Consider the following 27,833-nt stretch of genomic DNA (forward strand, 5'->3'; position numbering starts at 1 on the left):
TATCCCAGAAATATCCCAAATTTATCCCACAAATATCCCATTTTTATCCCATAAAAATCCAGCCCTTTATCCCAGAAATATCCAAATTTATCCCAGAAATATCCAACATTTATCCCATAAAAATCCAGCCCTTTATCCCAGAAATATCCAAATTTTATCCCAGAAATATCCAAATTTTATCCCAGAAATATCCAAGTTTTATCCCAGAAATATCCCAAATTTATCCCAGAAATATCCAAATTTATCCACAAATATCCCAAATTTATCCCAGAAATATCCCAATTTATCCCAGGAATTTCCAGCCCTTTATCCCAGAAATATCCCAATTTATCCCAGCAATATCCCAATTTATCCCAGGAATTTCCAGCCCTTTCTCCCGCTTTTCCCGGGCAGTTGGAGCCGCCCCCGGGAGGCTCCGGCGGCCCGGATTTCTGGAATTCTGTGCCTCATTCCAGGTTTTCCCGGGGAGCGGGGAAGGCTGGGGCTGAAGGGGGATCCGGGAGAGCCGGGCCCGCCCGGGAACCCGGGAATCAGGGGAGCCAAAGGTAGGGAAAAACTATTAGTTATTTTTGTTAAAATCTTTCATTTGTTATTGTTGAGTTATTATTTGTTTTATTTATTATTTATTTATTATTATTATCATCTTTTAGTTATTATTTATTATTATATTTTATTTTTTATATTTTATTTTTTATTCATTTTATTTATTATTTCTTTAATAGTATTATCATCTTTTATTTTTTATTTTTTATTTATTTTATTTATTATTTATTTATTATTATTATCATCTTTAGTTATTATTTATTATTATATTTTATTTTTTATATTTTATTTTTTATTTATTTTATTTATTATTTCTTTAATAGTATTATCATCTTTTATTTTTTATTTTTTATTTATTTTATTTATTATTTAATTATTACTATTATCATCTTTTAGTTATTATTATTATATTTTATTTTTTATATTTTATTTTTTATTTATTTTATTTATTATTTCTTTAACAGTATTATCATCTTTTATTTTTTATTTTTTATTTATTTTATTTATTATTTATTTATTATTATTATCATCTTTTATTTATTATTTATTATTATATTTTATTTATGATCATCATCTTTTCTTTTTTATTATTATTTATTATTTATTTTATTTAGTATTTATTTATTTATTATTAAATTATTTATTATTATTTATTTATTATTACATTTTTGTTTATTATTATCCTCTTTTATTCTTATTATAATTATTTTTATTTTTATTTTTTATTTATTATTCATTTTTTTAAATATTTATTATTATATTTTTATTCATTTATTATTATCCTCTTTTATTATTTATTTATTTATTATTATTATCTTTTATTATTTATTTATTATTTATTATTACATTTTTATTTATTATTATCCTCTTCTATTTTTTAATTATAATAATTTTTTATTTATTATTTATTATTTATAATTTTTATTTTTATTTATTACTATTATATTTTTATTTATTATTTATTAATATTATCTTTTCTTTTTATTTCTTATTTTTTCATTGTTATTTTATTTCTTTATTATCAGTATTATAATATTTTATTATTTATTATTATAATCTTTTATTGTTTAATATTATTAATTGAATTTTCATTTATTTATTATTATTATTACAATGTTTCTATTAATTTATTATTTATTATTATCACTTTTATTTTTTATTATTATATATTATTTATTTAGTAATAATAATAATAATATTCATCCCCTTTTTTTCCTTCCCCTTTTTTCCATCCCATTTTTCCTTCCCCTTTTTTCATCCCTTTCTTCCTTCCCCCTTTTTTTTCCTGTTTTTCCCTTCCCATTTTTTCATCCCCTTTTTTCTTTCCCCTTTTTCCCCCCTTTTTTTCCTTCCCTCCCTTTTTCATCCCGTTTTTCCTTCTCTCTTTTCCCCCCTTTTTTCCCTTCCCTTTTTTTATCCTGTTTTTCCTTCCCCCTTTTTTCCTCCCATTTTTCCTCCCTCCTTTTTTCATCCCCTTTTTCCTTCCCCTTTTTTCTTTTCCCCTTTTTTCCTTCCCCTTTTTTCTTTTCCCCTTTTTTTCCTTCCCCTTTTTTATCCCATTTTTCCTTCCCCTTTTTTCCTTCCCCCCTTTTTTCCTTCCCCCTTTTTTATCCCATTTTTCCTTCCCCTTTTTTCCTTCCCCCCTTTTTTTCCTTTCCCTTTTTTATCCCGTTTTTCCCTTCCCCTTTTTTCCTTCCCCCCTTTTTTCCCTTCCCCTTTTTTCCTTCCCCCCTTTTTTTCCTTCCCCTTTTTTCATCCCTTTCTTCCTTCCCCCTTTTTTATCCCGTTTTTCCCTTCCCCTTTTTTCCTTCCCCCCTTTTTTTCCTTCCCCTTTTTTATCCCATTTTTCCTTCCCCTTTTTTCATCCCATTTTTCCTTCCCCCTTTTTTATCCCATTTTTCCCTTCCCGTTTTTCCTTCCCCTTTTTCCTTCCCCTTTTTTCATCCTGTCTTTCCTTCCCCTTTTTTCCTTCCCCCCTTTTTTTCCTTTCCCTTTTTTCATCCCGTTTTTCCTTCCCCTTTTTTTCTTTTCCCCCTTTTTTTTCTTTCCCCCTTTTTTCCTTCCCTGACCCCAAAACGACCCCAAATCGGGATTTTCACCCCCAAAAATCCCAGGTCAGGTGATTTTTAGGGCCTCAGATTTTTAGGGATGGGGCAGTTCCCGGTGGGAAAATCCCAGGAGGATTTTAGGGGGGGTTTCCCACCTTTTCTCCCTCCCTCTGGAGCAGGGATGGATGTGGCACATTCCCAGGATATCCAACACATCCCTTGGATCCCACACATTCCCAGGATATCCCTTGGATCCCACACATTCCCAGGATGCCCCTTGGATCCCACACATTCCCAGCCCATCCCTTGGATCCCACACATTCCCAGGATGCCCCTTGGATCCCACACATTCCCAGCCCATCCCTTGGATCCCACACATTCCCAGGATGCCCCTTGGATCCCACACATTCCCAGCCCATCCCTTGGATCCCACACATTCCCAGGATGCCCCTTGGATCCCACACATTCCCAGTACATCCCTTGGATCCCACACATTCCCAGGATGCCCCTTGGATCCCACACATTCCCAACACATCCCTTGGATCCCACACATTCCCAACACATCCCTTGGATCCCACACATTCCCAGTACATCCCTTGGATCCCACACATTCCCAGGATGCCCCTTGGATCCCACACATTCCCAACACATCCCTTGGATCCCACACATTCCCAGCACATCCCCCCTCCCTCTGGAGCAGGGATGGATGGGACACATTCCAAGGATCCTTTCTGTATTCCCAGGGGAGCGGGGCCCGAAGGGGGAAAAGGGGGATCGAGGCGGAGCCGCTGGAAAAGGTGAGTTCCGGGCAGGAATTTTGGGAAGACTTAGGCGGGATCGGGAAATTCCCGGCGCAAGGAAGGGCAGGGAAGCAGCATCCCGACATTCCCGAGGTGTATCCCGGGGTTTTCCTGCCCCGGGGAAGGGGGAGGGATCGGGCAGCGGGAAAAACGTGGGAATTCTCCAGGGAAGAGGGTTGGAGGGGCTGGAGGATTCCGGGAAGGTTGGGATATCATTCCTTGGGGACATCCAGGAAATTCCAGGGGGATCCCACCTGCTATTCCAGGGAAATTCCTGCTTGGGAACATCCCTCCTGCTTTTCCAGGGAAATTCCTGCTTGGGAACATCCCTCCTGCTTTTCCAGGGACATCCCTCCCTTGGGATCATCCTTCCTCCTTTTCCAGGGATATCATTCCTTGGGATCATCCCTCCTGCTTTTCCAGGGATATCATCCCTTGGGAACATCCCTCCTGCTTTTCCAGGGATATCATTCCTTGGGATCATCCCTCCTGCTTTTCCAGGGATATCCCTGCTTGGGAACATCCCTCCTGCTTTTCCAGGGATATCATTCCTTGGGAACATCCCTCCTGCTTTTCCAGGGATATAATTCCTTGGGATCATCCCTCCTGCTTTTCCAGGGATATAATTCCTCAGGGACATCCCTCCTGCTTTTCCAGGGATATCATTCCTTGGGAACATCCCTCCTGCTTTTCCAGGGACATCCCTCCCTTGGGAACATCCCTCCTGCTTTTCCAGGGATGTCATTCCTTGGGATCATCCTTCCTGCTTTTCCAGGGATATCATTCCTGCTTTTCCAGGGATATCGTTCCTCGGGAACATCCTTCCTGCTTTTCCAGGGATATCATTCCTGCTTTTCCAGGGATATCGTTCCTCGGGAACATCCCTCCTGCTTTTCCAGGGATATCATTCCTGCTTTTCCAGGGACACCCCTCCTGGAGGGATGTTCCCAAGGAATGATATCCCTGGAAAAGCAGGAGGGATGTTCCCAAGCAGGAATATCCCTGGAAAAGGAGGAGGGATGATCCCAAGGAATGAAATCCCTGGAAAAGCAGGAGGGATGTTCCCGAGGGATGTTCCCAAGCAGGAATATCCCTGGAAAAGCAGGAGGGAGGTTCCCAAGGACTGATATCCCTGGGATTTCCTGGATGTCCCTGGGATGCTCCAGGAGGGCAGAGGGACAATGATCCCAAAGCCATGGAGTTCCCTGGAGCCGGGAAAACAGGGAATGGTCCTGGAATACTTGGGAAGGTGACACTGGTTTGTCCCCTTGAGCAGAGAAGTGACGTGTCAGGTTTTCCTGGATTGGATCCTGGTTTTCCTTGGACACATCCCTGCCCTGGGATGCTCCAGGGGCCAGGGGGACAATGATCCCAAAGCCATGGAGTTCCCTGGAGCTGGGAAAACAGGCAGGGAATGGTCCTGGAATACTTGGGAAGGTGACACTGGTTTGTCACCTCAGTCAGAGAAGTGAAGTGCCAGGTTTTCCTGGATTGGATCCCAGTTTTCCTTGGCTGCATCCCTGCCCTGGGATGCTCCAGGGGGCTGGATGGACAATGATCCCAAAGCCATGGAGTTCCCTGGAGCTGGGAAAACAGGCAGGGAATTATCCTGGAATACTTGGGAAGGTGACACTGGTTTCTCACCTCGAGCTGAGAAAGGAAGTGTCAGATTTCCCTGGATTTTATCCCTGTTTTCCTTGGATACATCCCTGCTCTGGGATGCTCCAGGGGGCAGAGGGACAATGATCCCAAAGCCATGGAGCTTCCTGGAGCCGGGAAAACAGGCAGGGAATGGTCCTGGAATACTTGGGAAGGTGACACTGGTTTGTCACCTCGAGTGGAGCTGGGAAGAGCTGGATCCTGAATTTCCCTGGATGGGATCCCAGTTTTCCTTGGACACATCCCTGCCCTGGGATGCTCCAGGGGGCTGGATGGACAATGATCCCAAAGCCATGGAGTTCCCTGGAGCTGGGAAAACAGGCAGGGAATGGTCCTGGAGCCGGGAAGGTGACACTGGTTTGTCACCTCGAGCGGAGGAGAAGAGCTGGATCCCGGGTTTCCCTGGATGAGATCCCAGTTTTCCTTGGCTGCATCCCACTCTCCCGGAGCAGGGAGGTCTGGCTGAGTCCCAGCAGGACACACCAGGGCTTGGATCCTTCCCAGGCCCGGCTTTGGCAGGAGCAGCTCCAGGAAATCTCCGGAGCTCCGGGCGCGCGTGTCCGGCCCTTCCCGCCCTCGGATGACTCCGGGCTCGGAATGAGCCAAGGCAGCTGTTCCGGGGGCTGGGAGGAGACATTCCCACCCTCGGGAACGGGGATGGGAGGAGGAGAGGGCAGCGGGAATCATCCCGGAGCGGCCCCACCCGGATCCGACAAAATCCGGGAGAAGCTCCGGGGACTCCCGGGATGTTTTCCAGCTGGGAGAACTCCGTGTTCTCCTGGATCCAGGAGGACACGCCCCGGGGGTTTCCAGGCTCCGGTTGGGCCTGGAAGGGGGGGATCCGAGGTCAGAGGAGGGTCGGAGCCAAGGGCAGGGAAGGATGGGGTGTTCCGGAACGCCGGGAGAGGTGGCCCCATTCCCGCTGGGAAGGAGCCAGGGAACAGTCGGATTCTGGAACAGGGAGGTCCTGGCAGGGTCCCGAAATGTCCCGTTAACCCCAAAGCTCCCGGAGGACATTTCGGGACCCGCCGTTATCCCGGGTCACTCCAAGTCCTGTCCGAGCGGGATGGAACACCCAGGGCTGGACATTCCCACCCGGAGCGGGACAATCCCACCCTCTGATGGACATTCCCACCCACTCTTGGACATTCCCAAACACAGTTGGACATTCCCACCCCCTGTTGGACATTCCCACCCCCTGTTGGACATTCCCAAACAGAGTTGGACATTCCCACCCTCTCCTGGACATTCCCGACTGGTTTTGGACATTCCCAAGCTCTGTTGGACATTCCCACCCACTCTTGGACAAACCCAAGTCTTGGACAAACCCAGCTCTTGGACATTCCACCCACCCTTGGACGTTCCCACCCACTCTTGGACAAACCCAACTCTTGGGCATTCCCAAGCATTGTAGGACATTCCCACATCCAGATGGACATTCCCACCCACTCTTGGACATTCCCAAACACAGTTGGACATTCCCACCCCCTGTTGGACATTCCCACCCCCTGTTGGACATTCCCAAACAGAGTTGGACATTCCCACCCTCTCCTGGACATTCCCGACTGGTTTTGGACATTCCCAAGCTCTGTTGGACATTCCCACCCACTCTTGGACAAACCCAAGTCTTGGACAAACCCAGCTCTTGGACATTCCACCCACCCTTGGACGTTCCCACCCACTCTTGGACAAACCCAACTCTTGGGCATTCCCAGTCATTGCTGGACATTCCCACCTTCAGATGGACATTTCCACCCACTCTTGGACATTCCCAAGCTCTGCTGGACAAACCCAACTCTTGGACAAACCCAACTCTTGCACAACCCCAACTCTTGGCCATTCCCACCCTCTGTCGAACATTCCCACCCACTGTTGCCCATTCCCGCCCCGTGGCCGTGCCGGCGTTCCCAGGATGTGCCCCTGGGGAGTCCCTCCCATCCCGGTGTGTCCCTGGGAATTCCCTCCCATCCCAGTGAGTCCCTGGGAATTCCCTCCCATCCCAACATGTCCCTGGGAATTCCCTCCCATCCCGGTGTGTCCGTGGGGAGTCCCTCCCATCCCGGTGTGTCCCTGGGAATTCCCTCCCATCCCAGTGTGTCCCTGGGAATTCCCTCCCATCCCGGTGTGTCCCTGGGAATTCCCTCCTATCCCGGTGTGTCCCTGGGGATCCTGGTGTGTCCGTGGGGATTCCCTCCCATCCCGGTGTGTCCCTGGGAATTCCCTCCCTCCCATCCCGGTGTGTCCTTGGGAATTCCCTCCCATCCCGGTGTGTCCCTGGGGAGTCCCTCCCATCCCGGTGTGTCCCTGGGAATTCCCTCCCATCCCGGTGTGTCCCTGGGAATTCCCTCCCATCCCGGTGTGTCCGTGGGGATTCCCTCCCATCCCGGTGTGTCCCTGGGGATTCCCTCCCATCCCGGTGTGTCCCTGGGAATTCCCTCCCATCCCGGTGTGTCCCTGGGAATTCCCTCCCATCCCAGTGTGTCCCTGGGAATTCCCTCCCATCCCGGTGTGTCTCTGGGAATTCCCTCTCATCCCGAATTCCCTCCCATCCCGGTGTGTCCCTGGGAATTCCCTCCCATCCCGACGTGTCCCTGGGGAGTCCCTCCCATCCCGGTGTGTCCCTGGGAATTCCCTCCCATCCCGGTGTGTCCCTGGGAATTCCCTCCCATCCCGGTGTGTCCCTGGGAATTCCCTCCCATCCCGATGTGTCCTTGGGAATTCCCTCCCATCCCGGTGTGTCCCTGGGAATTCCCTCCCATCCCGGTGTGTCCCTGGGAATTCCCTCCCATCCCGACGTGTCCCTGGGGAGTCCCTCCCATCCCGGTGTGTCCCTGGGAATTCCCTCCCATCCCGGTGTGTCCCTGGGAATTCCCTCCCATCCCAATGTGTCCCTGGGAATTCCCTCCCATCCTGGGAGTTCCCTCCCATCCCAATGTGTCCCTGGGAATTCCCTCCCATCCCGATGTGTCTCTGGGAATTCCCTCCCATCCCGATGTGTCCCTGGGAATTCCCTCCCATCCCGATGTGTCTCTGGGAATTCCCTCCCATCCCGATGTGTCCCTGGGAATTCCCTCCCATCCCGATGTGTCCCTGGGAATTCCCTCCCATCCTGGTGTGTCCCTGGGGATCCCGGTGTGTCCCTGGGAATTCCCTCCCATCCCGGTGTGTCCCTGGGAATTCCCTCCCATCCCGGTGTGTCCCTGGGAATTCCCTCCCATCCCGGTGTGTCCCTCCCATCCCGGTGTGTCCGTGGGGATTCCCTCCCATCCCGGTGTGTCCCTGGGAATTCCCTCCCATCCCGGTGTGTCCCTGGGAATTCCCTCCCATCCCGGTGTGTCCCTGGGAATTCCCTCCCATCCCAGTGTGTCCCTGGGAATTCCCTCCCATCCCGATGTGTCCCTGGGAATTCCCTCCCATCCCGAATTCCCTCCCATCCCGGTGTGTCTCTGGGAATTCCCTCTCATCCCGAATTCCCTCCCATCCCGGTGTGTCCCTGGGAATTCCCTCCCATCCCGACGTGTCCCTGGGGAGTCCCTCCCATCCCGGTGTGTCCCTGGGAATTCCCTCCCATCCCGGTGTGTCCCTGGGAATTCCCTCCCATCCCGGTGTGTCTCTTGGAATTCCCTCCCATCCCAATGTGTCCCTGGGGAGTCCCTCCCATCCCAGTGTGTCCCTCCCATCCCGGTGTGTCCCTGGGAATTCCCTCCCTCCCATCCCGGTGTGTCCCTGGGAATTCCTCCCATCCCGATGTGTCCCTGGGAATTCCCTCCCATCCCGATGTGTCCCTGGGAATTCCCTCCCATCCCGGTGTGTCCCTCCCATCCCGGTGTGTCCCTGGGAATTCCCTCCCATCCCATCCCGGTGTGTCCCTGGGAATTCCCTCCCATCCCGATGTGTCCCTGGGAATTCCCTCCCATCCCGGTGTGTCCCTGGGGATCCCGGTGTGTCCCTGGGAATTCCCTCCCATCCCGGTGTGTCCCTGGGAATTCCCTCCCATCCCGATGTGTCCCTGGGAATTCCCTCCCATCCCGGTGTGTCCCTCCCATCCCGGTGTGTCCCTGGGAATTCCCTCCCATCCCGGTGTGTCCCTGGGAATTCCCTCCTATCCCGGTGTGTCCCTGGGGATCCTGGTGTGTCCGTGGGGATTCCCTCCCATCCCGGTGTGTCCGTGGGGATTCCCTCCCATCCCGGTGTGTCCCTGGGAATTCCCTCCCTCCCATCCCGGTGTGTCCCTGGGAATTCCCTCCCATCCCGGTGTGTCCCTGGGAATTCCCTCCCATCCCGGTGTGTCCCTGGGAATTCCCTCCCATCCCGGTGTGTCCCTCCCATCCCGGTGTGTCCCTGGGAATTCCCTCCCATCCCGGTGTGTCCCTGGGAATTCCCTCCCATCCCGACGTGTCCCTGGGGAGTCCCTCCCATCCCGGTGTGTCCCTGGGAATTCCCTCCCATCCCGGTGTGTCCCTGGGAATTCCCTCCCATCCCAATGTGTCCCTGGGAATTCCCTCCCATCCTGGGAGTTCCCTCCCATCCCAATGTGTCCCTGGGAATTCCCTCCCATCCCGATGTGTCTCTGGGAATTCCCTCCCATCCCGATGTGTCCCTGGGAATTCCCTCCCATCCCGATGTGTCTCTGGGAATTCCCTCCCATCCCGATGTGTCCCTGGGAATTCCCTCCCATCCCGATGTGTCCCTGGGAATTCCCTCCCATCCTGGTGTGTCCCTGGGGATCCCGGTGTGTCCCTGGGAATTCCCTCCCATCCCGGTGTGTCCCTGGGAATTCCCTCCCATCCCGGTGTGTCCCTGGGAATTCCCTCCCATCCCGGTGTGTCCCTCCCATCCCGGTGTGTCCGTGGGGATTCCCTCCCATCCCGGTGTGTCCCTGGGAATTCCCTCCCATCCCGGTGTGTCCCTGGGAATTCCCTCCCATCCCAGTGTGTCCCTGGGAATTCCCTCCCATCCCAGTGTGTCCCTGGTAATTCCCTCCCATCCCGATGTGTCCCTGGGAATTCCCTCCCATCCCGAATTCCCTCCCATCCCGGTGTGTCTCTGGGAATTCCCTCTCATCCCGAATTCCCTCCCATCCCGGTGTGTCCCTGGGAATTCCCTCCCATCCCGACGTGTCCCTGGGGAGTCCCTCCCATCCCGGTGTGTCCCTGGGAATTCCCTCCCATCCCGGTGTGTCCCTGGGAATTCCCTCCCATCCCGGTGTGTCTCTTGGAATTCCCTCCCATCCCAATGTGTCCCTGGGGAGTCCCTCCCATCCCAGTGTGTCCCTCCCATCCCGGTGTGTCCCTGGGAATTCCCTCCCTCCCATCCCGGTGTGTCCCTGGGAATTCCTCCCATCCCGATGTGTCCCTGGGAATTCCCTCCCATCCCGATGTGTCCTGGGAATTCCCTCCCATCCCGGTGTGTCCCTCCCATCCCGGTGTGTCCCTGGGAATTCCCTCCCATCCCATCCCGGTGTGTCCCTGGGAATTCCCTCCCATCCCGATGTGTCCCTGGGAATTCCCTCCCATCCCGGTGTGTCCCTGGGGATCCCGGTGTGTCCCTGGGAATTCCCTCCCATCCCGGTGTGTCCCTGGGAATTCCCTCCCATCCCGATGTGTCCCTGGGAATTCCCTCCCATCCCGGTGTGTCCCTCCCATCCCGGTGTGTCCGTGGGGATTCCCTCCCATCCCGGTGTGTCCCTGGGAATTCCCTCCCATCCCGGTGTGTCCCTGGGAATTCCCTCCTATCCCGGTGTGTCCCTGGGGATCCTGGTGTGTCCGTGGGGATTCCCTCCCATCCCGGTGTGTCCGTGGGGATTCCCTCCCATCCCGGTGTGTCCCTGGGAATTCCCTCCCTCCCATCCCGGTGTGTCCCTGGGAATTCCCTCCCATCCCGGTGTGTCCCTGGGAATTCCCTCCCATCCCGGTGTGTCCCTGGGAATTCCCTCCCATCCCGGTGTGTCCCTCCCATCCCGGTGTGTCCCTGGGAATTCCCTCCCATCCCGGTGTGTCCCTGGGAATTCCCTCCCATCCCGGTGTGTCCCTGGGAATCCCTCCCATCCCGGTGTGTCCCTGGGAATCCCTCCCATCCCGGTGTATCCCGGCGTGTCCCGGCAGGTCCCGAGGAAGGCTCCCTGCGGCTGGTGAACGGTTCGGGGCCGCACGAGGGGCGCGTGGAGATCCTGCACGGGGGCCGCTGGGGCACCGTCTGCGACGACGGCTGGGACGGCCCCGACGGAGCCGTCGTGTGCCGGGCCCTGGGATACCCCGGAGCCGACGACGTCTTCCGCATGGCCCGCTTCGGGCAAGGTGGGAATCGACCCCCGGGAATAGCGGGAAATGCTGGGATGGCTCCCCAGGGAACGGGGATGGCCACGGGGTGGGATCCAGGAGGTGCCGGGAGGGGAGAGGGATTGGCCAACCCGGCCCGGGACGCTCCCGGGGATCTGGGATGGGGGTGGTTTGGTCCTGGGGTGTCCTCATCCCGGGAATGCCACAGTTTGGGTGGATCCTGGGAATGGTTTGGGTGGAAAGGGACAGCAAAGCTCAGCCAGGTCCACCTGGAACAGGGACACCTCCCGCTATCCCAGGGAATCCAACCCGGCCTTGGACACTCCCAGGGATCCAGGGGCAGCCACAGCTTCTCTGGGAATTCCAGCCCAGCCCCTCCCCACCCTCCCAGCCAGGAATCCCTTCCCAATCTCCCCCCCAAATCTCCCCTTTCCCACTGGGATCCATTCCCTGGGGCCTGGCATTCCAGGCCCTGAGCCCCAGTCCCTCTCCAGCTCTCCTGGAGCCCCTTCAGCCTCTGGAATGTGCTCCAAGCTCTCCCGGGATCCTTCCCAAATCCAGCCTGGCCATTCCCAGCTCTCCCAGCCTGGAGCCAGAGCCTGCCATTGGATCCATCCCCAGCCCAGCTCCTCCCTGGGAAGGAGTTCAGGGAACAAGGGGGTTCCCTGGGAATCTCGGCACTCAGGGCAGGGTCTCCCTTCCCCTTTCCTGCCTTTTCCATCCCCACATTCCAGAAAAACCCCTCTGAGTGGATTCTGAGTGTCCTTTATCCCAGAACAGTTTGGGTGGGAAGGGACTTTAAGGCTCATCCCATTCCATGTTCAGGGACACCTCCCGCCATCCCAGGGAATCCAACCCGGCCTTGGACACTCCCAGGGATCCAGGGGCAGCCACAGTTTCTCTGGGAATTCCAGCCCAGCCCCTCAGGGTGTCCCTGTCTATCCCTGTCTGTATCCCACTGTACCCCTGTGTATTCCTGTGTATCCCTGCATTCCCACGTCTATCCCGGCATTCCCTGTCCCCCTCAGGCTCCGGCAGGATCTGGATGGACGACGTTTCCTGCACGGGCACCGAGGATTCCCTGGAGCTCTGCAGCTTTTCGGGGTGGGGACGGACCAACTGCGGGCACGCCGAGGACGCGGGGGTCAGGTGTAGGACCCCCTGAGATTTTGGGGTCAGGTGTCGGACCCTCTGAGATTTTGGGGTCCCCACAGACCCCCCTGAGCTTTGGGGTCAGGTACCAGACCCCCCTGAGCTTTTGGGGTCCCCACAGACCCCCCTGAGCTTTGGGGTCAGGTGCCGGACCCTCTGAGATTTTGGGGTCCCCACAGACCCCCCTGAGCTTTGGGGTCAGGTGTCGGACCCCCCTGAGCTTTCGGGTCAGGTATAGGACCCCCTGACATTTGGGGTCAGGTGCCTGACCCCGCCCGAGCTTTAGGGGTCCCCACAGACCCCCCTGAGCTTTGGGGTCAGGTGCCTGACCCCCCCCGAGCTTTAGGGGTCCCCACAGACCCCCCTGAGCTTTGGGGTCAGGTGCCTGACCCCCCCTGATATTTGGGGTCCCCACAGACCCCCCTCTGAGATTTTGGGGTCCCCACGGACCCCCCTGAGATTTGGGGTCAGGTGCCAGACCCCTCCCTGATATTTGGGGTCCCCACAGACCCCCCTCTGAGATTTTGGGGTCAGGTGCCGGACCCCCTGAGATTTTGGGGTCCCCACAGACCTCCCTGAGCTTTTGGGGTCCCCCACAGACCCCCCGGGGGGGCTCATCCCCCCCCCTCTGCATCCCGCTGGGCCTTGGGAAGGGTTTTATTCCGGGAGAAATAAAGGAATAAAGGAGGTTTTGTTCTTCCCGAGGGGTTGGAGGAGATGGGGCTGGGGGGGAGGTTTTGGGGGGGTCGAGGGGTTTTGGGGGGGTTTATGGGGGGGGTTAAAGGGCAATGGGGGTTTAGGGGGTTTTATGGGGTTAAGGGGAGAAAGGGGGGGGTCAAAGAGTGACGGGGAATTTGGGGGGTTTATGGGGGTTTATGGGGTTAAGGGGTAAAGGGGGGGTCAAAGAGTGATGGGGATTTTGGGGGGTTTATGGGGTCTGGGGAGTCAAAGAGTGATGGGGGTTTGTGGGGGTTTTATGGGTTTATGGGGGTTTATGGGGTTAAGGGGGAAAAGGGGGGGTCAAAGAGTGATGGGGTTTTTGGGGGGTTTATGGGGTGTGGGGGGGTTAAAGGGTGATGGGGATTTTGGGGGGTTCAGGGGGGTTTACGGGGTTTATGGGGTTTTATGGGGTTAAGAGTGGAAAGGGGGGGTCAAGGAGTGATGGGGATTTTGGGGGGTTTATGAGGTGTGTGTGGGGGAAAAGAGCAATGGGGGTTTGTGGGGGTTTATGGGGTTTATGGGGTTTTATGGGATTAAGGGGGAAAGGGGGGGTCAAAGAGTGATGGGGATTTTGGGGGGTTTATGAGGTGTGGGGGGTCAAAGAGCAATGGGGGTTTACAGGGGGTTATGGGGATTTTATGGGGTTAAGGGGGAAAAGGGGGGTCAAAGAGTGATGGGGATTTGGGGGGGTTTATGGGGTCTGGGGGGTCACAGAGTGAAGAGGGTTTATGGGGGTTTATGGGGTTAAGGGGGAAAAGGGGGGGTCAAAGAGTGATGGGGATTTTGGGGGGTTTATGGGGTCTGGGGAGTCAAAGAGTGATGGGGGTTTGTGGGGGTTTTAGGGGTTTATGGGGTTTTATGGGGTTAAGGGGGAAAAGGGGGGTCAAAGAGTGATGGGGTTTTTGGGGGGTTTATGGGGTGTGGGGGAGTTAAAGGGTGATGGGGATTTTGGGGGGTTCAGGGGGGTTTACGGGGTTTATGGGGTTTTATGGGGTTAAGAGTGGAAAGGGGGGGTCAAGGAGTGATGGGGATTTTGGGGGTTTATGAGGTGTGGGGGGGGGAAAAGAGCAATGGGGGTTTGTGGGAGTTTATGGGGTTTATGGGGTTTTATGGGATTAAGGGGGAAAGGGGGGGGCCAAAGAGTGATGGGGATTTTGGGGGGTTTATGGGGTCTGTGGGGGTCAAAGAGTGATGGGATTTTGGGGGTTTATGAGGTGTGTGGGGGGTAAAAGAGCAATGGGGGTTTGTGGGGGTTTGTGAGGATTTTAGGGGTTTATGAGGTTTTATGGGGTTAAGGGGAAAGGGGGGGTCAAAGAGTGATGGGGTTTTTGGGGGGTTTATGGGGTCTGGGGGGTCAAAGAGTGATGGGGGTTTATGGGTTAAGGGGAAAAGGGGGGTCAAAGAGTGATGGGGATTTTGGGGGTTTATGGGGTCTGGGGGGGTCAGAGAGTGATGGGCATTTTGGGGGGTTTAGGGGGTGTGGGGGGGCTCAAAGAGCAATGGGGGTTCTGAGGTTTATGGGGTTTTATGGGGTTAAGGGGGAAAAAGGGGGGGTCAAAGAGCGATGGGGATTTTGGGGGGTTTATGGGGTTAAGGGGGAAGGGGGGGGTTCAAAGAGTGATGGGGGTTTTGGGGGGTTTAGGGGGTCTGGGGGGTCACAGAGTGATGGGGGTTTATGGGGGGTTTGGAAACCCCCTCAATGCCTTGGGGACCCCACACAGCCCCCCCCGCCCCCAAATCCTCAATAGCCCCCCGGAGACCCCAAACTCTGCCGGGTGTCCTCCCAGAAGCCCCCCCAAGGCTTGGGGACCCCCCAAAATCACTCTCACCCCTCCCAGGCCCCCCCGGGTGTCCCCAAATCCTCCCCAAGGCTTGGGGACCCCCCAAAATCACTCTCACCACCTCAAACCTCCCGGAACCCTCGGGGACTCCCGGGGACCCGCCTAAACCACGCCCTCCCTCCATGGCCACCCCCCCCACCTTCTAACCACGCCCCCTGTTTTGACCACGCCCCTCCCCAGGACGGCGCTCCTTTTTTTGACCCGCCCATAGCTCGTCATTCCCCAGGCCACGCCCCCGAGCTTCGGACCCCTCCCCCTTTCTTTATTGGCTACGTCCCGTTGCCATGGAGCTTTTGGGGCACGCCCCCTTACTTTGGCCACGCCCACCCACCAACCATAACAGCCGTCGTTTCTCCGGCCCCGCCCCCTCCGGGAGTTGGCTCCGCCCAGGGAGGGGCGTGTCCGGCGCGCGCGGGGTTTAAAATGGCGACAGCCGGGAAGGAGGGAAGGGCTCCTCGGGAAGAGCGGGAAAGGAGGGAAGGAAGAAAAGGCTCCTCGGGAAGAGCGGGAAAGGAGGGAAGGAAGAAAAGGCTCCTTGGGAAGAGTGGGAAAGGAGGAAAAGGCTCCTCAGGAAGAGCGGGAGAGCCGGGAAGGGGGAAAAGGTTCCTCGGGAAGAGCGGGAGCGCTGGGAAGGAGGGAAGGGCTCCTTGGGAAGAGTGGGAGAGCCGGGAAGGGGGAAAAGGTTCCTCAGGAAGAGCGGGAAAGGAGGAAAAGGCTTCTCGGGAAGAGCGGGAGCGCTGGGAAGGAGGGAAGGGCTCCTTGGGAAGAGCAGGAGCACCAGGAAGGGGGAAAAGGCTCCTCGGGAATAGCGGGAGCGCTGGGAAGGAGGGAAAGGTTCCTCGGGAAGAGCGGGAAAGGAGGGAAGGAGAGAAGGGCTCCTCGGGAAGAGCAGGAATGCAGGAAAAGTCTCCTCGGGAAGAGCAGGAATGCAGGAAAAGTCTCCTCGGGAAGAGCGGGAGCGCCGGGAAGGGGGAAAAGGTTCCTCGGGAAGAGCGGGAGCACCGGGCGGTCTGACCCCCCCCCGACCCCAGAGCTCCACAACCCGGACGCGAAAGGTGGTTTTTATTTGGATGGATTTCAACAGCAAGAACCTCCAAACGCCTCCGGGACGTTCCTGGGTTCCTCGGTGAGGGGTCTCGCACACTGGGAGCTGGGAAAGGCGGCTCTTCCCCGCCGGGATGTGACGGGAAAGAGCCCTTCCCGAAGACACGCGGCAGGAAAGGCTCCGGCCGCGGGGATCACCAATCCAGAGGGAACACGCGGAGGATCCCGAGGCACGCGGGGAGAGCTCCCGCCGTGCCAGAGACCCTGTGAGCCCCCCCCGGGGCCGTCCAGCCGCCGACCCCTCCGGGTGGGGGATCTCAGGAGGGTGTTTGAGCTGTGGGAGCCCTCCACGGGGAGGGAAGGGCAGGGCCTGGCCCTCGCCCACCCTGGGGGCTGCTGGGGCACCGTGTCCCGTGTCCCCACGGCGGGGACCTCCAGAGCTACCATGGAGCAGGGGGGACAGGCACTGGGGGAGCGCTGGGCCCTCGCCCTGGGGGGCACTGGAGTGTCCCCACTGCTCCATCCCAGCTCCCTGCTCCATCCTGGGTTCCGAATATCCCTCCGACGAGCCCTTTGGGAGCGATCCCAGAGCTCCACCAGCACAGCCCCAGCTGCCCTCTCCTTGCCCCGGGCCTGGGGGCTCAGATGCCCAGGAGGGCAGAGGCCCCTGAGCCCCCCCTCCAGAGCCGGCTGGGCAGCTCTCCCAGCCCTGGTGAGGGATGCACAGCCTCGGGATCGATTCCATCTCCAGTGAGGGATGCACAGCCTTGGGATCGATCCCAGCCTGGGGAGGGATGCACAGCCTTGGGATCAGTCCCATCCCAGCCCTGGAGAGGGATGCACAGCCTCGGGATTGATCCCATCCCCATCCCTGGTGAGGGATGCACAGCCCTGGGATCGATCCAGCCCTGGTGAGGGATGCACAGCCTTGGGATTGATCCCAGCCCTGGTGAGGGATGCACAGCCTTGGGATCAATCCCATCCCATCCCTGGTGAGAGATGCACAGCCTCGGGATCGATCCCATCTCCATCCCCACTGAGGGATGCACAGCCTCGGGATTGATCCCAGTCCAGTGAGGGATGCACAGCCCCGGGATCGATCCCAGCCCAGTGAGGGATGCACAGCCTTGGGATCGATCCCATCCCCAGCCTCGGGATCAATCCCATCCCTGATGAGGAATGCACAGCCTCGGGATCGATCCCATCCCCAACCTCGGGATCGATCCCATTCCCAGTGAGGGATGCACAGCCTTGGGATCGATCCCATCCCCAGCCTTGGGATCGACGCCACCCTCCAGCCCCACTCCCATGGGACCAGAGCCTGAAGGGGACCCGAGGAGCAACCCAGGAGCAATCCAGGAGCAATCCAGGAGCAACCCAGGAGCAATCCAGGAGCAGCAGCAGCAGGGAGGAGACGCCCCCGAGCTGCCCAGGGCTGTGGGGTGGAGAAGGACGGACGTGGAGCCAGGGAAAGGCTGGGACGTGGGAGAGGCTCCCGTCCTTCAGGCCCCCAGCAGCTTCTTGACCATGTAGCCCGGCATGCTGTAGAGGAACAGGGCCACCATGACGAGGAGCAGCAGGGCCAGCACGATCTTGATGATGAGCCACTTGTAGCGCGTGCAGATGAGGTATTTGATGGACTTGAGCGGGTTCAGGAACCAGATGAAGGACGTGTCCGGGCGGCTGCGGGAAAAGGAAGTTGTTATTCCGGCACCAGAGTTATTCCTGCACTTCTCTGGGTGCCCAGAGAGGCCGTGGCTGCCCCTGGATCCCTGGAAATGTCCCAGGGCAGGTTGGACGGGGCTTGGAGCGACCTGGGCTGGTGGGAGGTGTCCCTGCCCCTTCCCACCCAGAGCACCCTGTGATTCCAGGATCCCTTGTGCCAGAGGAAGGACTGCAGGGTGATGAGGAGGCAACAGGAAGATTCCAGTCAGTGCTGGAGGGGAGGAGAGGGGGTGGGAGGCCAAGGAAAGGAGCTGGAGCCGAGAGGAGAGGCAGAGGAGGGAGGGATTAAGGAAAAGCAGCGGGGCAGTGAAGAGCAGGCAGTGGGGGAAGGACTGAATGTGGCTCTGCCCAGGACTCTCATTCCCAAATCCCTCACTCCCCATACCCATCTCCCTCCTGAGGGACCACCCCACCACACCTCCCAGAGTCCCAGATCCCAGAGCAGTTTGGGTGGGAAGGGATCTTAAATCCCATCCAGTCCCACCCCTGCCATGTTCAGGGACACCTCCCGCCATCCCAGGGAATCCAACCCGGCCTTGGACACTCCCAGGGATCCAGGGGCAGCCACAGCTTCTCTGGGAATTCCAGCCCAGCCCCTCCCCACCCTCCCAGCCAGGAATCCCTTCCCAATCTCCCCCCCAAATCTCCCCTTTCCCACTGGGATCCATTCCCTGTGTCCTATCCCTCCAGCCCTTGTCCCCAGTCCCTCTCCAGCTCTCCTGGAGCCCCTTTAGGCTCTGGAAGGGGCTTCAAGGTCTCCCTGGATCCTTCTCTTCTCCAGCTGAGCACCCCCAGCTCTCCCAGCCTGGCTCCAGAGCAGAGGGAGGCAGAAGGAGCAGGGAAGGAAAAGAATGTAAAGGGGAGAAGGGAAAGAAATCCAAGTCCAGAGAGGCCTCCTCTGGCCTCATTCCCGCAGCCCCAGAGCTGGATGCAGCACTCCAGGTGGGAGCAGAAGCCCAGGATCCCGGGTAGCTGCTGCAGAGAGGGGGCTTCCCACTTACTTGGGTTTCTCCAGGGGGTCGGGCTCGTTCCGAGCCAGCCCGGCGGGGGATTTCTCGGCCTCCTCGGCCGTCAGGAGGTGCAGCTCAGCCTCCACTTTGCCCTGCGGGGAGCACAGAGCCCTGCTGGGGCCTGGCACACGTGCTGGGGCCTGGCACACATGCTGGGGCCTGGCACACGTGCTGGGGCCTGGCACACATGCTGGGGCCTGGCACACGTGCTGGGGCCTGGCACACATGCTGGGGCCTGGCACACGCTGCCACCTCGGCCCCCAGGGCCTGGAGACTGAGGGATTTCCTAGGGGAACGCAGGGATGGAAGGATGGAAGGTGTCTCCAAGGAGTGACCTCCCCGCCCTCACCGTGATCTCCAGCTCGTCGTTCTCGTCCCTGGCCACGAAGGGCCACCAGCCCTTCACCCGCTTCTGCTTGAAGATGGAGATCATGGGCAGCTCGGCCTCCTTGGTCACCATCTCCAGGCTGCACTGCTTGGACGTCTTGGCCCCCCGGGGGAAGCGGTTCAGGTCCAGCTCGATGGCCCCTGGCAGGAGAAAGAGGGGAGGGCACAGGGGTTGGCACCCCCAAAATGCTGCAGAGAGGGCACAGGGGTTGGCACCCCCAAAATGCTGCAGAGAGGGCACAGGGGTTGGCACCCCCAAAATGCTGCACAGGGGCTGGACTGGCAGGTCCTGCCTGGGGGAGAAGCTCTGAACCAGCTCTGGGAAGTAAAGAGTTGCTGGTGCCACGGTGGAGAGGAGGGCTCCCAGAATCCCGGGATCATCTGGGCTGGAAAAGCCCTCCCAGCCCGTGGATCCCCCCTGTGCCCCATCCCCACCTTGTCACTGAGTGCCACAGCCAGGCCTTCCTGGGACACCTCCAGGGCTGGGCACTCCAAACCTCCCTGGGCAGCCCCTGCCAAGGCCTGACCACCCTTTCCAGCAGGAAATCCCTCCTCATGTCCAACCTGACCCTCCCCTGGCACAGCTGGGATCGTGTCCAACCGCTGCCACCAACACCCCCAGGGCCTTTTCCAGCTTTCCAGCCCCTCTGTCCCCAGCCTGGAGGGTTCCAGGGGGTTGTGGTGACCCAAGGACAGGACCTGGCACTTGGCCTGGTTGGTCCTCACACCACTGACCTCTTCCCATGGATCCAGCCTGGCCAGATCCATCGGCAGGGCCTTCCTGCCCTGCCCTGCCCTGTCCTTCCACTGCTCTTCCCATGGATCCAGCCTGGCCAGCTCCCTCAGCAGGGCCTTCCTGCCCTCCCACTGCCCTTCCCATGGATCCAGCCTGTCCACATCCCTGGGCAGAGCCTTCCTGCCCTCCCACTGCTCTTCCCATGGATCCAGCCTGTCCACATCCCTCAGCAGGGGCCTTCCTACCCTCCCACTGCTCTTCCCATGGATCCAACCTGTCCACATCCCTGGGCAGGGCAGGAAGGCCTCCCACTGTCCTCCCACTGCTCTTCCCATGGATCCAACCTGTCCACATCCCTCAGCAGGGCCTTCCTGCCCTCCCACTGCCCTTCCCATGGATCCAGCCTGTCCACATCCCTCAGCAGGGCCTTCCTGCCCTCCCACTGCCCTTCCCATGGATCCAGCCTGTCCACATCCCTCAGCAGGGCCTTCCTGCCCTCCCACTGCTCTTCCCATGGATCCAGCCTGGCCAGATCCATCGGCAGGGCCTTCCTGCCCTGCCACTGCTCTTCCCATGGATCCAGCCTGTCCACATCCCTGGGCAGGCCCTTCCTGCCCTTCCCAGCTGCCTCCTTAGTGCTCCGTGGGCTCCGCTCACCCAGGAAGTCGTCGGCCGAGAAGTGGTCGGCGTCCCAGACCTGCAGGGTGAGCCGGGCCGGGATCTTGTACTCGGTCTCGTCCCAGGAGAACATGGACTCCTTCTTGGAGATGACGATCTTCTCCTCGGCCATCAGGTAGTCGAAGGGGAAGATGTACCTCCAGTTGAAGTTGCCCTCCCCGGTGAGCGAGTGGTAGTGGACGTCCGTGTCCTGCTTGTCCTCCTGCTGCCCCTTCAGCCACCTGAGGGGCCAGGGGGGACACGGGGGACATGGGTGACACAGGACCCCCCTGTCCGTGCAGCCAGGGGGGCTCCAGGACTGGGAGGAGCCGAGAGAGGGGAGCCAAGAGGATTGGGGCTGCTCCGGGCAAAGGGGCACAACGGGCACAGGGGCTGGGGGAGGACAGGGAAGTTTGGGAGAAAGGGATGAAAATGGGTCGGCTGGGAGCTGGATGGGAGCTGGGAGGGTTGCGGGAGCAGAGCAGGACGGGAAGGGATCATGGGAGAGCTGGAGAGGGATGGGGGACAAGGGCTGGAGGGACAGGACACAGGAAATGGCTTCCCACTGCCAGAGGGCAGGGAGAGATGGGAGATTGGGAAGGGATTCTTGGCTGGGAGAGTGGAGGCCCTGGCACAGGTTGCCCATTTTCATGATTCAGTTATCCGGGATTGCAGAAACATGGTGGGTGATTTCTGATCAAGAACCCCAAGCACTGCCCAGCTCCTGCTGTCTTTCAGGGAATTACAGGATCATTAAAGTTGGAAATGACCTCTGATACCCACCCCCTGACGAAGATGTCGCTGGACTTCTCGCCCGTGAAGTAGTCGTCGTCCTCCAGGATGACCTCGTCCGTGTTCCACACGATCACCCGCAGCTCGTACCTGGCAGCGGGAAGGGGAAAATCCAGCTGAGGGGCAGGAAGGGGGCAGGATCTCTCCAGATCCCCCCCAGCCCGTGTTTTCCCAGTCTGAACCAATTCCGTGTCCATCAACAGGTTCTCCTCCTCTTCTTCACCCCTGACCCGTCTCCCACTTTCTTGGGCACACGTTGGGTGTGTTGGGCACAATCCCCCTCTCCCACTGCCTGGGGGTGCAGTTCCATGTTGAACAGCTTCCTGAGCCCTGGGAAGGCCAGGCTGGGCCTTGCTCCCAGGGATAGAACTCTCCCTCTCCTTGGGGAGAGTCTGTCCTTCAGCCAGTGCTTCCTGACTCTTCTCCTTCTCCTCTCTCCATCCCTCCATCTCTCCAGATCCCCCCCAGCCCGTGTTTTCCCAGTCTGAACCAATCCCGTGTCCATCAACAGGTTCTCCTCCTCTTCTTCACCCCCGACCCGTCTCCCACTTTCTTGGGCACACGTTGGGTGTGTTGGGCACAACCCCCATCTCCCACTGCCTGGGGGTGCAGTTCCATGTTGAACAGCTTCCTGAGCCCTGGGAAGGCCAGGCTGGGCCTTGCTCCCAGGGATAGAACTCTCCCTCTCCTTGGGGAGAGTCTGTCCTTCAGCCAGCGCTTCCTGACTCCTCTCCTTCTCCCCTCTCCATCCCTCCATCTCTCCAGATCCCCCCCCAGCCTGTGTTTTCCCAGTCTGAACCAATTCCATGTCCATTGACATGTTCTCCCCCCTCTCCCACTGCCTGGGGGTGCAGTTCCCTGGAGAACAGCTTCCTGAGCCCTGGGAAGGCCAGGCTGGGCCTTGCTCCAAGGGGCAGAACTCTCCCTCTCCTTGGGGAGAGTCTGTCCTTCAGCCAGCGCTTCCTGACTCCTCTCCTCCCCTCTCCATCCCTCCATCTCTCCAGATCCCCCCCAGCCCTTGTTTTCCCAGTCTGAACCAATTCCGTGTCCACTGACGTGTTCTCCTCCTCTTCATCCCCCCAACCCACCTCCCTCTTTCTTTTGGGCACACGTTGGGTGTGTTGGGCACAACCCCCTGCCAGAAACCAGGGACGGGCACCAGGATCTCACAGGGATCGACTGAGGGATCCATGAGGGCAGGAACAGGAGGGGAACTCGACCATGGAGGTGATTGGAGGGATGGGGCTGTTCTTAGGGAGCCAGGCTGGGAGAGCTGGGATTGTTCAGGTGGAGAAGAGAGGGATCCAGGGAGGCCTTGGAGCCCTTTCCAGAGCCTAAAGGGGCTCCAGGAGAGCTGGAGAGGGACTGGGGACAAGGCCTGGAGGGACAGGACACAGGGAATGGATCCCACTGCCAGAGGGCAGGGAGAGATGGGAGATTGGGAAGGGATTCCTGGCTGGGAGGGTGGGGAGGGGCTGGGCTGGAATTCCCAGAGAAGCTGTGGCTGCCCCTGGATCCCTGGGAGTGTCCAAGGCCCAGTTGGAGCCACCTGGGATAGCGGGAGGTGTCCCTGCCCATGGAATGGGTGGAATTACATGTGCTCCCAGGCTCCATCCCAAGCTCTCAGACTCCATCCCACGCTCCCAGGCTCCATCCCAAGCTCCCAGACTCCATCCCACGCTCCCAAACTCCATCCCAAGCTCCCAGGCTCCATCCCAAGCTCTCAGACTCCATCCCACGCTCCCAGGCTCCATCCCAAGCTCCCAGACTCCATCCCACGCTCCCAAACTCCATCCCAAGCTCCCAGGCTCCATCCCAAGCTCCCGGGCTCCATCCCACGCTCCCAAATTCCATCCCAAGCTCCCAGACTCCATCCCACGCTCCCAGGCTCCATCCCAAGTTCCCAGGCTCCATCCCATGCTCCCAAACTCCATCCCACGCTCCCAAATTCCATCCCAAGCTCCCAAACTCCATCCCACGCTCCCGGGCTCCATCCCAAGCTCCCGGTGTCCCCGGGGTCGGCTCCTTACTTCTTGGGTTTCCTGGGAGAGATGTCGATGGCGGGGCCGGGCGCCGGCATGTCCATGGGGAACATGTCCACCCACATCTCCAGGCGGCCCTGGGGGGGTGCAGGGGTGCAGTCAGCTCCCCTCGGACCCCCCCGAGACCCCTCCCTGCCCGTGGCCACCTTTCCCCAGCTCCTCTTCCTCTCCAACATCCCCCTGACTGTGCCAGACGTGGGACCTGCAGTGCTGGAACCTCCTAGATATGGGACAGGGCCTGCAGTGAATGAACCCCCAGATGTGGGGCTGAACCCTCTAAATATGGGGCAGGGGCTGCAGTGCTGAACCCCCTAAATATGGGGCAGGGCCTGCAGTGCTGGACCCCCCAGATGTGGGGCTGAACCCCCCAGATGTGGGGCAGGGCCTGCAGTGCTGGACCCCCTAAATATGGGGCAAGGCCTGCAGTGCTGGACCCCCTAAATATGGGGCTGAACCCCCCCAGATGTGGGGCAGGGCCTGCAGTGCTGGAACCCCCCAGATGTGGGACAGGGCCTGCAGTGCTGGACCCTCTAAACATGGGGCAGGGCCTGCAGTGCTGGACCCCCTAAATATGGGGCAGGGCCTGCAGTGCTGAACCCCCCAGATGTGGGGCAGGGCCTGCAGTGCTGGACCCTCTAAATATGGGGCAGGGGCTGCAGTGCTGAACCCCCTAAATATGGGGCAGGGGCTGCAGTGCTGGACCCCCTAAATATGGGGCAGGGCCTGCAGTGCTGGAACCCTCTAAATATGGGGCTGAACCCCCCCAGATGCAGGGCAGGGCCTGCAGTGCTGAACCCCCTAAATATGGGGCAGGGGCTGCAGTGCTGGAAGCCTAAATACATGACAGGGCCTGCAGTGCTGGACCTCCTAAATATAGGGCAGGGCCTGCAGTGCTGGACCTCCTAAATATGGGGCAGGGCCTGCAGTGCTGGAACCCTCTAAATATGGGGCTGAACCCCCCCAGATGTGGGGCAGGGCCTGCAGTGCTGAACCCCCCAGATGTGGGGCTGAACCCCCCAGATGTGGGATAGGGCCTGAAGTGCTGAACCCTCTAAATATGGGGCAGGGGCTGCAGTGCTGAACCCTCTAAATATGGGGCAGGGCCTGCAGTGCTGGACCCTCTAAATATGGGGCAGGGCCTGCAGTGCTGGACCCTCTAAATATGGGGCAGGGCCTGCAGTGCTGGACCCCCAGATGTGGGGCTGAACCCCCCAGATGTGGGGCAGGGCCTGCAGTGCTGAACCCCCCAGATGTGGGGCAGGGCCTGCAGTGCTGAACCCTCTAAATATGGGTGTGATCCCAAAGGTTCACGGGGGTCAGGAATCCGGGACCCGATGGACTTTGGGGCGCGGAACGGCCGCGCCTGGAGCAGCAGGAGGAGATTGCCCGGCGGGCTCAAGGGGTGACTGCCCGGAGGTGTTGATGCCAGAAGTGCCCCCAGCCCTCTGCCTGCCCCGGGGTGGTTTACCAGGCTGGTTTTTGCCCCCCCCCGTGCCCCTGGTTTGCCCCCAGGACCTGCTCGATGCCCGGCTTGTCGGGGTTGAGCAGCGGCCGCGTCTCCACGTGCTCGGGGACGAGGCGGCAGCCGGCGCGGGGAACGTCCTCCCAGTGCCGCAGGGCCGCCAGCGCCACCGGCTCGTCCGACGCCTTCTTCTGGCCTGGGGGGCACGGCAGGGCCTGCAGAGCCGGGCAGGGGGGCACCCCCTGCCCACAGCCCTGCTCCAGCTCCTCGGGGACACGGTCTGCCCTGCAGCCAGCGCTTCCCGACTCTTCTCCCTCTCCCCTCTCCATCCCTCCATCTCTCCAGATCCCCCCCAGCCTGTGTTTTCCAAGTCTGAACCAATTCCATGTCCACTGACACGTTCTCCCCCCTCTCCCACTGCCTGGGGGTGCAGTTCCCTGGAGAACAGCTTCCTGAGCCCTGGGAAGGCCAGGCTGAGCCTTGCTCCAAGGGGCAAGAACTCTCCCTCTCCTTGGGGACAGTCTGTCCTTCAGCCAGCGCTTCCTGACTCCTCTCCTTCTCCCCTCTCCATCCCTCCATCTCTCCAGATCCCCCCCAGCCTGTGTTTCCCAGTCTGAACCAATTCCATGTCCATTGACATGTTCTCCCCCCTCTCCCACTGCCTGGGGGTGCAGTTCCCTGGAGAACAGCTTCCTGAGCCCTGGGAAGGCCAGGCTGGGCCTTGCTCCAAGGAGTAAGAACTCTTCCTCTCCTTGGGGACAGTCTGTCCTTCAGCCAGCGCTTCCTGACTCCTCTCCTCCCCTCTCCATCCCTCCATCTCTCCAGATGCCCCCCCAGCCCGTGTTTTCCCAGTCTGAACCAATTCCATGCCCACTGACATGTTCTCCTCCTCTTCATCCCCCCGACCCGCCTCCCTCTCTCTTGGGGACGCGCCAGCAGGTCCCTTTGGGGTGAGGGTTTGCAGGTTTGGGGTGATGGGGCCGCTCAGTCTGTCTCAGGGGGGTTGGACTGGACAACCTCCTAAGGTCCTTCCCAACCCAACCCATCCTGTGGTTCAAACTGCTCCGTGATCCCAACCCTGGAGGACGAGGGGACAGCCCAGGCCCCGCTGCCCGGCCCAGCCCTCACCCCAGGGGCTCCTACCGTTCTCATCCTCGATCTCCGTGGGGCCGGTGAAGACCCTGTTGGCGACTTTGACCCTCCCTCCCGGCCCGAAGTGTGGCCCGTCCACCTTGCCCTCCTTGCACAGCTTGGCCAGGATCTGGGAGGGCTTCATGGGGTCCCTCCAGGCGTTGTAGCCGTGGCTGTGAACGGGAGGGCGAGGCTTGGCTTTTCCAGGCCATTCCATCCCCCCTTCCCAGCCAAACCAACCCTGGGCCCGGGATTCCCAGGGAAAGGATTTGGGGCAGCAAAGGTGAAACTCGAGGGCAGACTGGGATCCTCTTGCCCCCACCCCACAAACACCTGGACAAAGCCCTCGAGTTCCCGGGGCATCCCACCCCATTCCTGATTTTCAGCGTCGCTCCTTGGGCCCCGCTGCTGTTTCAGCTCCGACCTCACCCCTCTTCCCGTTCCCCCAGCGCTTCCCATCCCGGAATCCCGACAACCCACCGCCCTCCCCGCTGTGCTGCTCCCAAAACCTGTCTGGGGGGGGCTCTGGAAGGTGAGGAGGAGGAGGGTGCAGGAGGAAGGAAAGCTCTGGAAGGTGAGGAGGAGGAGGGTGCAGGAGGAAGGAAAGCTCTGGAAGGTGAGGCAGAGGAGGGTGCAGGGGGCAGGGTGGGCTCTGGAAGGTGAGGAGGAGGGTGCAGGAGGAAGGAGAGCTCTGGAAGGTGAGGCAGAGGAGGGTGCAGGAGGAAGGAAAGCTCTGGAAGGTGAGGAGGAGGGTGCAGGAGGAAGGAAAGCTCTGGAAGGTGAGGAGGAGGAGGAGGGTGCAGGAGGAAGGCTGGGCAGGGAAAGCTCTGGAGGGGGAGGAGGAGGAGGGTGCAGGAGGCAGGGAGGGCTCTGGAAGGTGAGGAGGAGGAGGGTGCAGGAGGAAGGAAAGCTCTGGAAGGTGAGAAGAGGAGGGTGCAGGAGGAAGGCTGGGCAGGGAAAGCTTTGGAGGGTGAGGAGGAGGGTGCAGGAGGAAGGAAAGCTCTGGAAGGTGAGGCAGAGGGGGGTGCGGGAGGAAGGAAAGCTCTGGAGGGTGAGGAGGAGGAGGGTGCAGGAGGAAGGTGAGGAGGAGGAGGGTGCAGGAGGAAGGTGAGGAGGAGGAGGGTGCAGGAGGAAGGAAAGCTCTGGAAGGTGAGGAGGAGGGTGCAGGGGGAAGGTGCAGGAGGAAGGAAAGCTCTGGAAGGTGAGGAGTGTGCAGGAGGAAGGAAAGCTCTGGAAGGTGAGGAGGAGGGTGCAGGAGGCAGGGAGGGCTCTGGAAGGTGAGTCAGAGGAGGGTGCAGGGTGCAGGGTGCAGGCAGGGCCGTGCCCTACACGGAGTAGGAGTGTGCCAGCCCGCAGGTCGCCCGGTGCTTGCTGTAGTAGCGGTTCTCCAGGTCGATCCTGGTCTCCCCGATGAGGTCGTCGGTGCCCACCAGGTCCCAGTCGTACACGGCCACCGTCAGCATGGACTCCATGGGGAAGGTGGCCTCGATGTCGAAGGATCTGGCACGGGGTGGGGGCAGGAAAAGGCGCTGGGGGGTCTGGCTGCCACCCCAGACTGTGAGGTGGGTGCTTTGGCTGAACCTCTGCCCGACCCACCAGCCCAGGAGGGGAGGTGACCCGTCCTGGGTGTCTCAACAGCCCTGAAATTAAGTTTGTGTGTCTTGCTTTCACTCAGATTTAGGTCTAAGGGTTCCTACAGGAGGGATTTGCTCGTTGTTGGATTTAGGTCTAAAAGTTCCTAAAGGAGGGATTTGCTTTCACTCAGGTCTAAGAGTTCCTAAAGGAGGGATTTGCTCTTGGTCTGAT

The 27,833-nt window shown here is 58.0% G+C and overlaps 2 protein-coding genes across 2 annotated transcripts in view; one reads left to right on the forward strand and one right to left on the reverse strand.

Moving 5' to 3' along the window:
• Positions 1-13,168, forward strand: part of SCARA5 (scavenger receptor class A member 5) — a 28,237-nt gene extending 15,069 nt beyond the window's left edge. The window contains 6 exon segments of the mRNA XM_064651247.1: positions 456-545; positions 3,335-3,388; positions 11,155-11,346; positions 12,357-12,682; positions 12,713-12,861; positions 13,015-13,168. Of these exon segments, the coding sequence (XP_064507317.1) occupies positions 456-545; positions 3,335-3,388; positions 11,155-11,346; positions 12,357-12,493 (473 nt within the window). The 3' untranslated portion in view covers positions 12,494-12,682; positions 12,713-12,861; positions 13,015-13,168.
• A 2,918-nt stretch (positions 13,169-16,086) lies between these two features.
• The window catches only part of OTOF (otoferlin), a 134,719-nt gene continuing 122,972 nt past the window's right edge, over positions 16,087-27,833 (reverse strand). Inside the window, exons 44-53 of the mRNA XM_064651246.1 lie at positions 27,357-27,527; positions 26,040-26,200; positions 24,950-25,092; positions 23,423-23,511; positions 21,384-21,482; positions 20,601-20,842; positions 19,170-19,348; positions 18,812-18,912; positions 17,298-17,768; positions 16,087-17,093 (exon numbers count right to left, since the gene is read on the reverse strand). Of these exons, the coding sequence (XP_064507316.1) occupies positions 17,588-17,768; positions 18,812-18,912; positions 19,170-19,348; positions 20,601-20,842; positions 21,384-21,482; positions 23,423-23,511; positions 24,950-25,092; positions 26,040-26,200; positions 27,357-27,527 (1,366 nt within the window). The 3' untranslated portion in view covers positions 16,087-17,093; positions 17,298-17,587. The remainder of the gene's footprint in view (positions 17,094-17,297; positions 17,769-18,811; positions 18,913-19,169; positions 19,349-20,600; positions 20,843-21,383; positions 21,483-23,422; positions 23,512-24,949; positions 25,093-26,039; positions 26,201-27,356; positions 27,528-27,833) is intronic.

Source organism: Pseudopipra pipra, chromosome 3 (assembly GCF_036250125.1).
Source record: "Pseudopipra pipra isolate bDixPip1 chromosome 3, bDixPip1.hap1, whole genome shotgun sequence".
In the NCBI taxonomy this organism is placed as follows: Eukaryota; Metazoa; Chordata; class Aves; order Passeriformes; family Pipridae; genus Pseudopipra; species Pseudopipra pipra.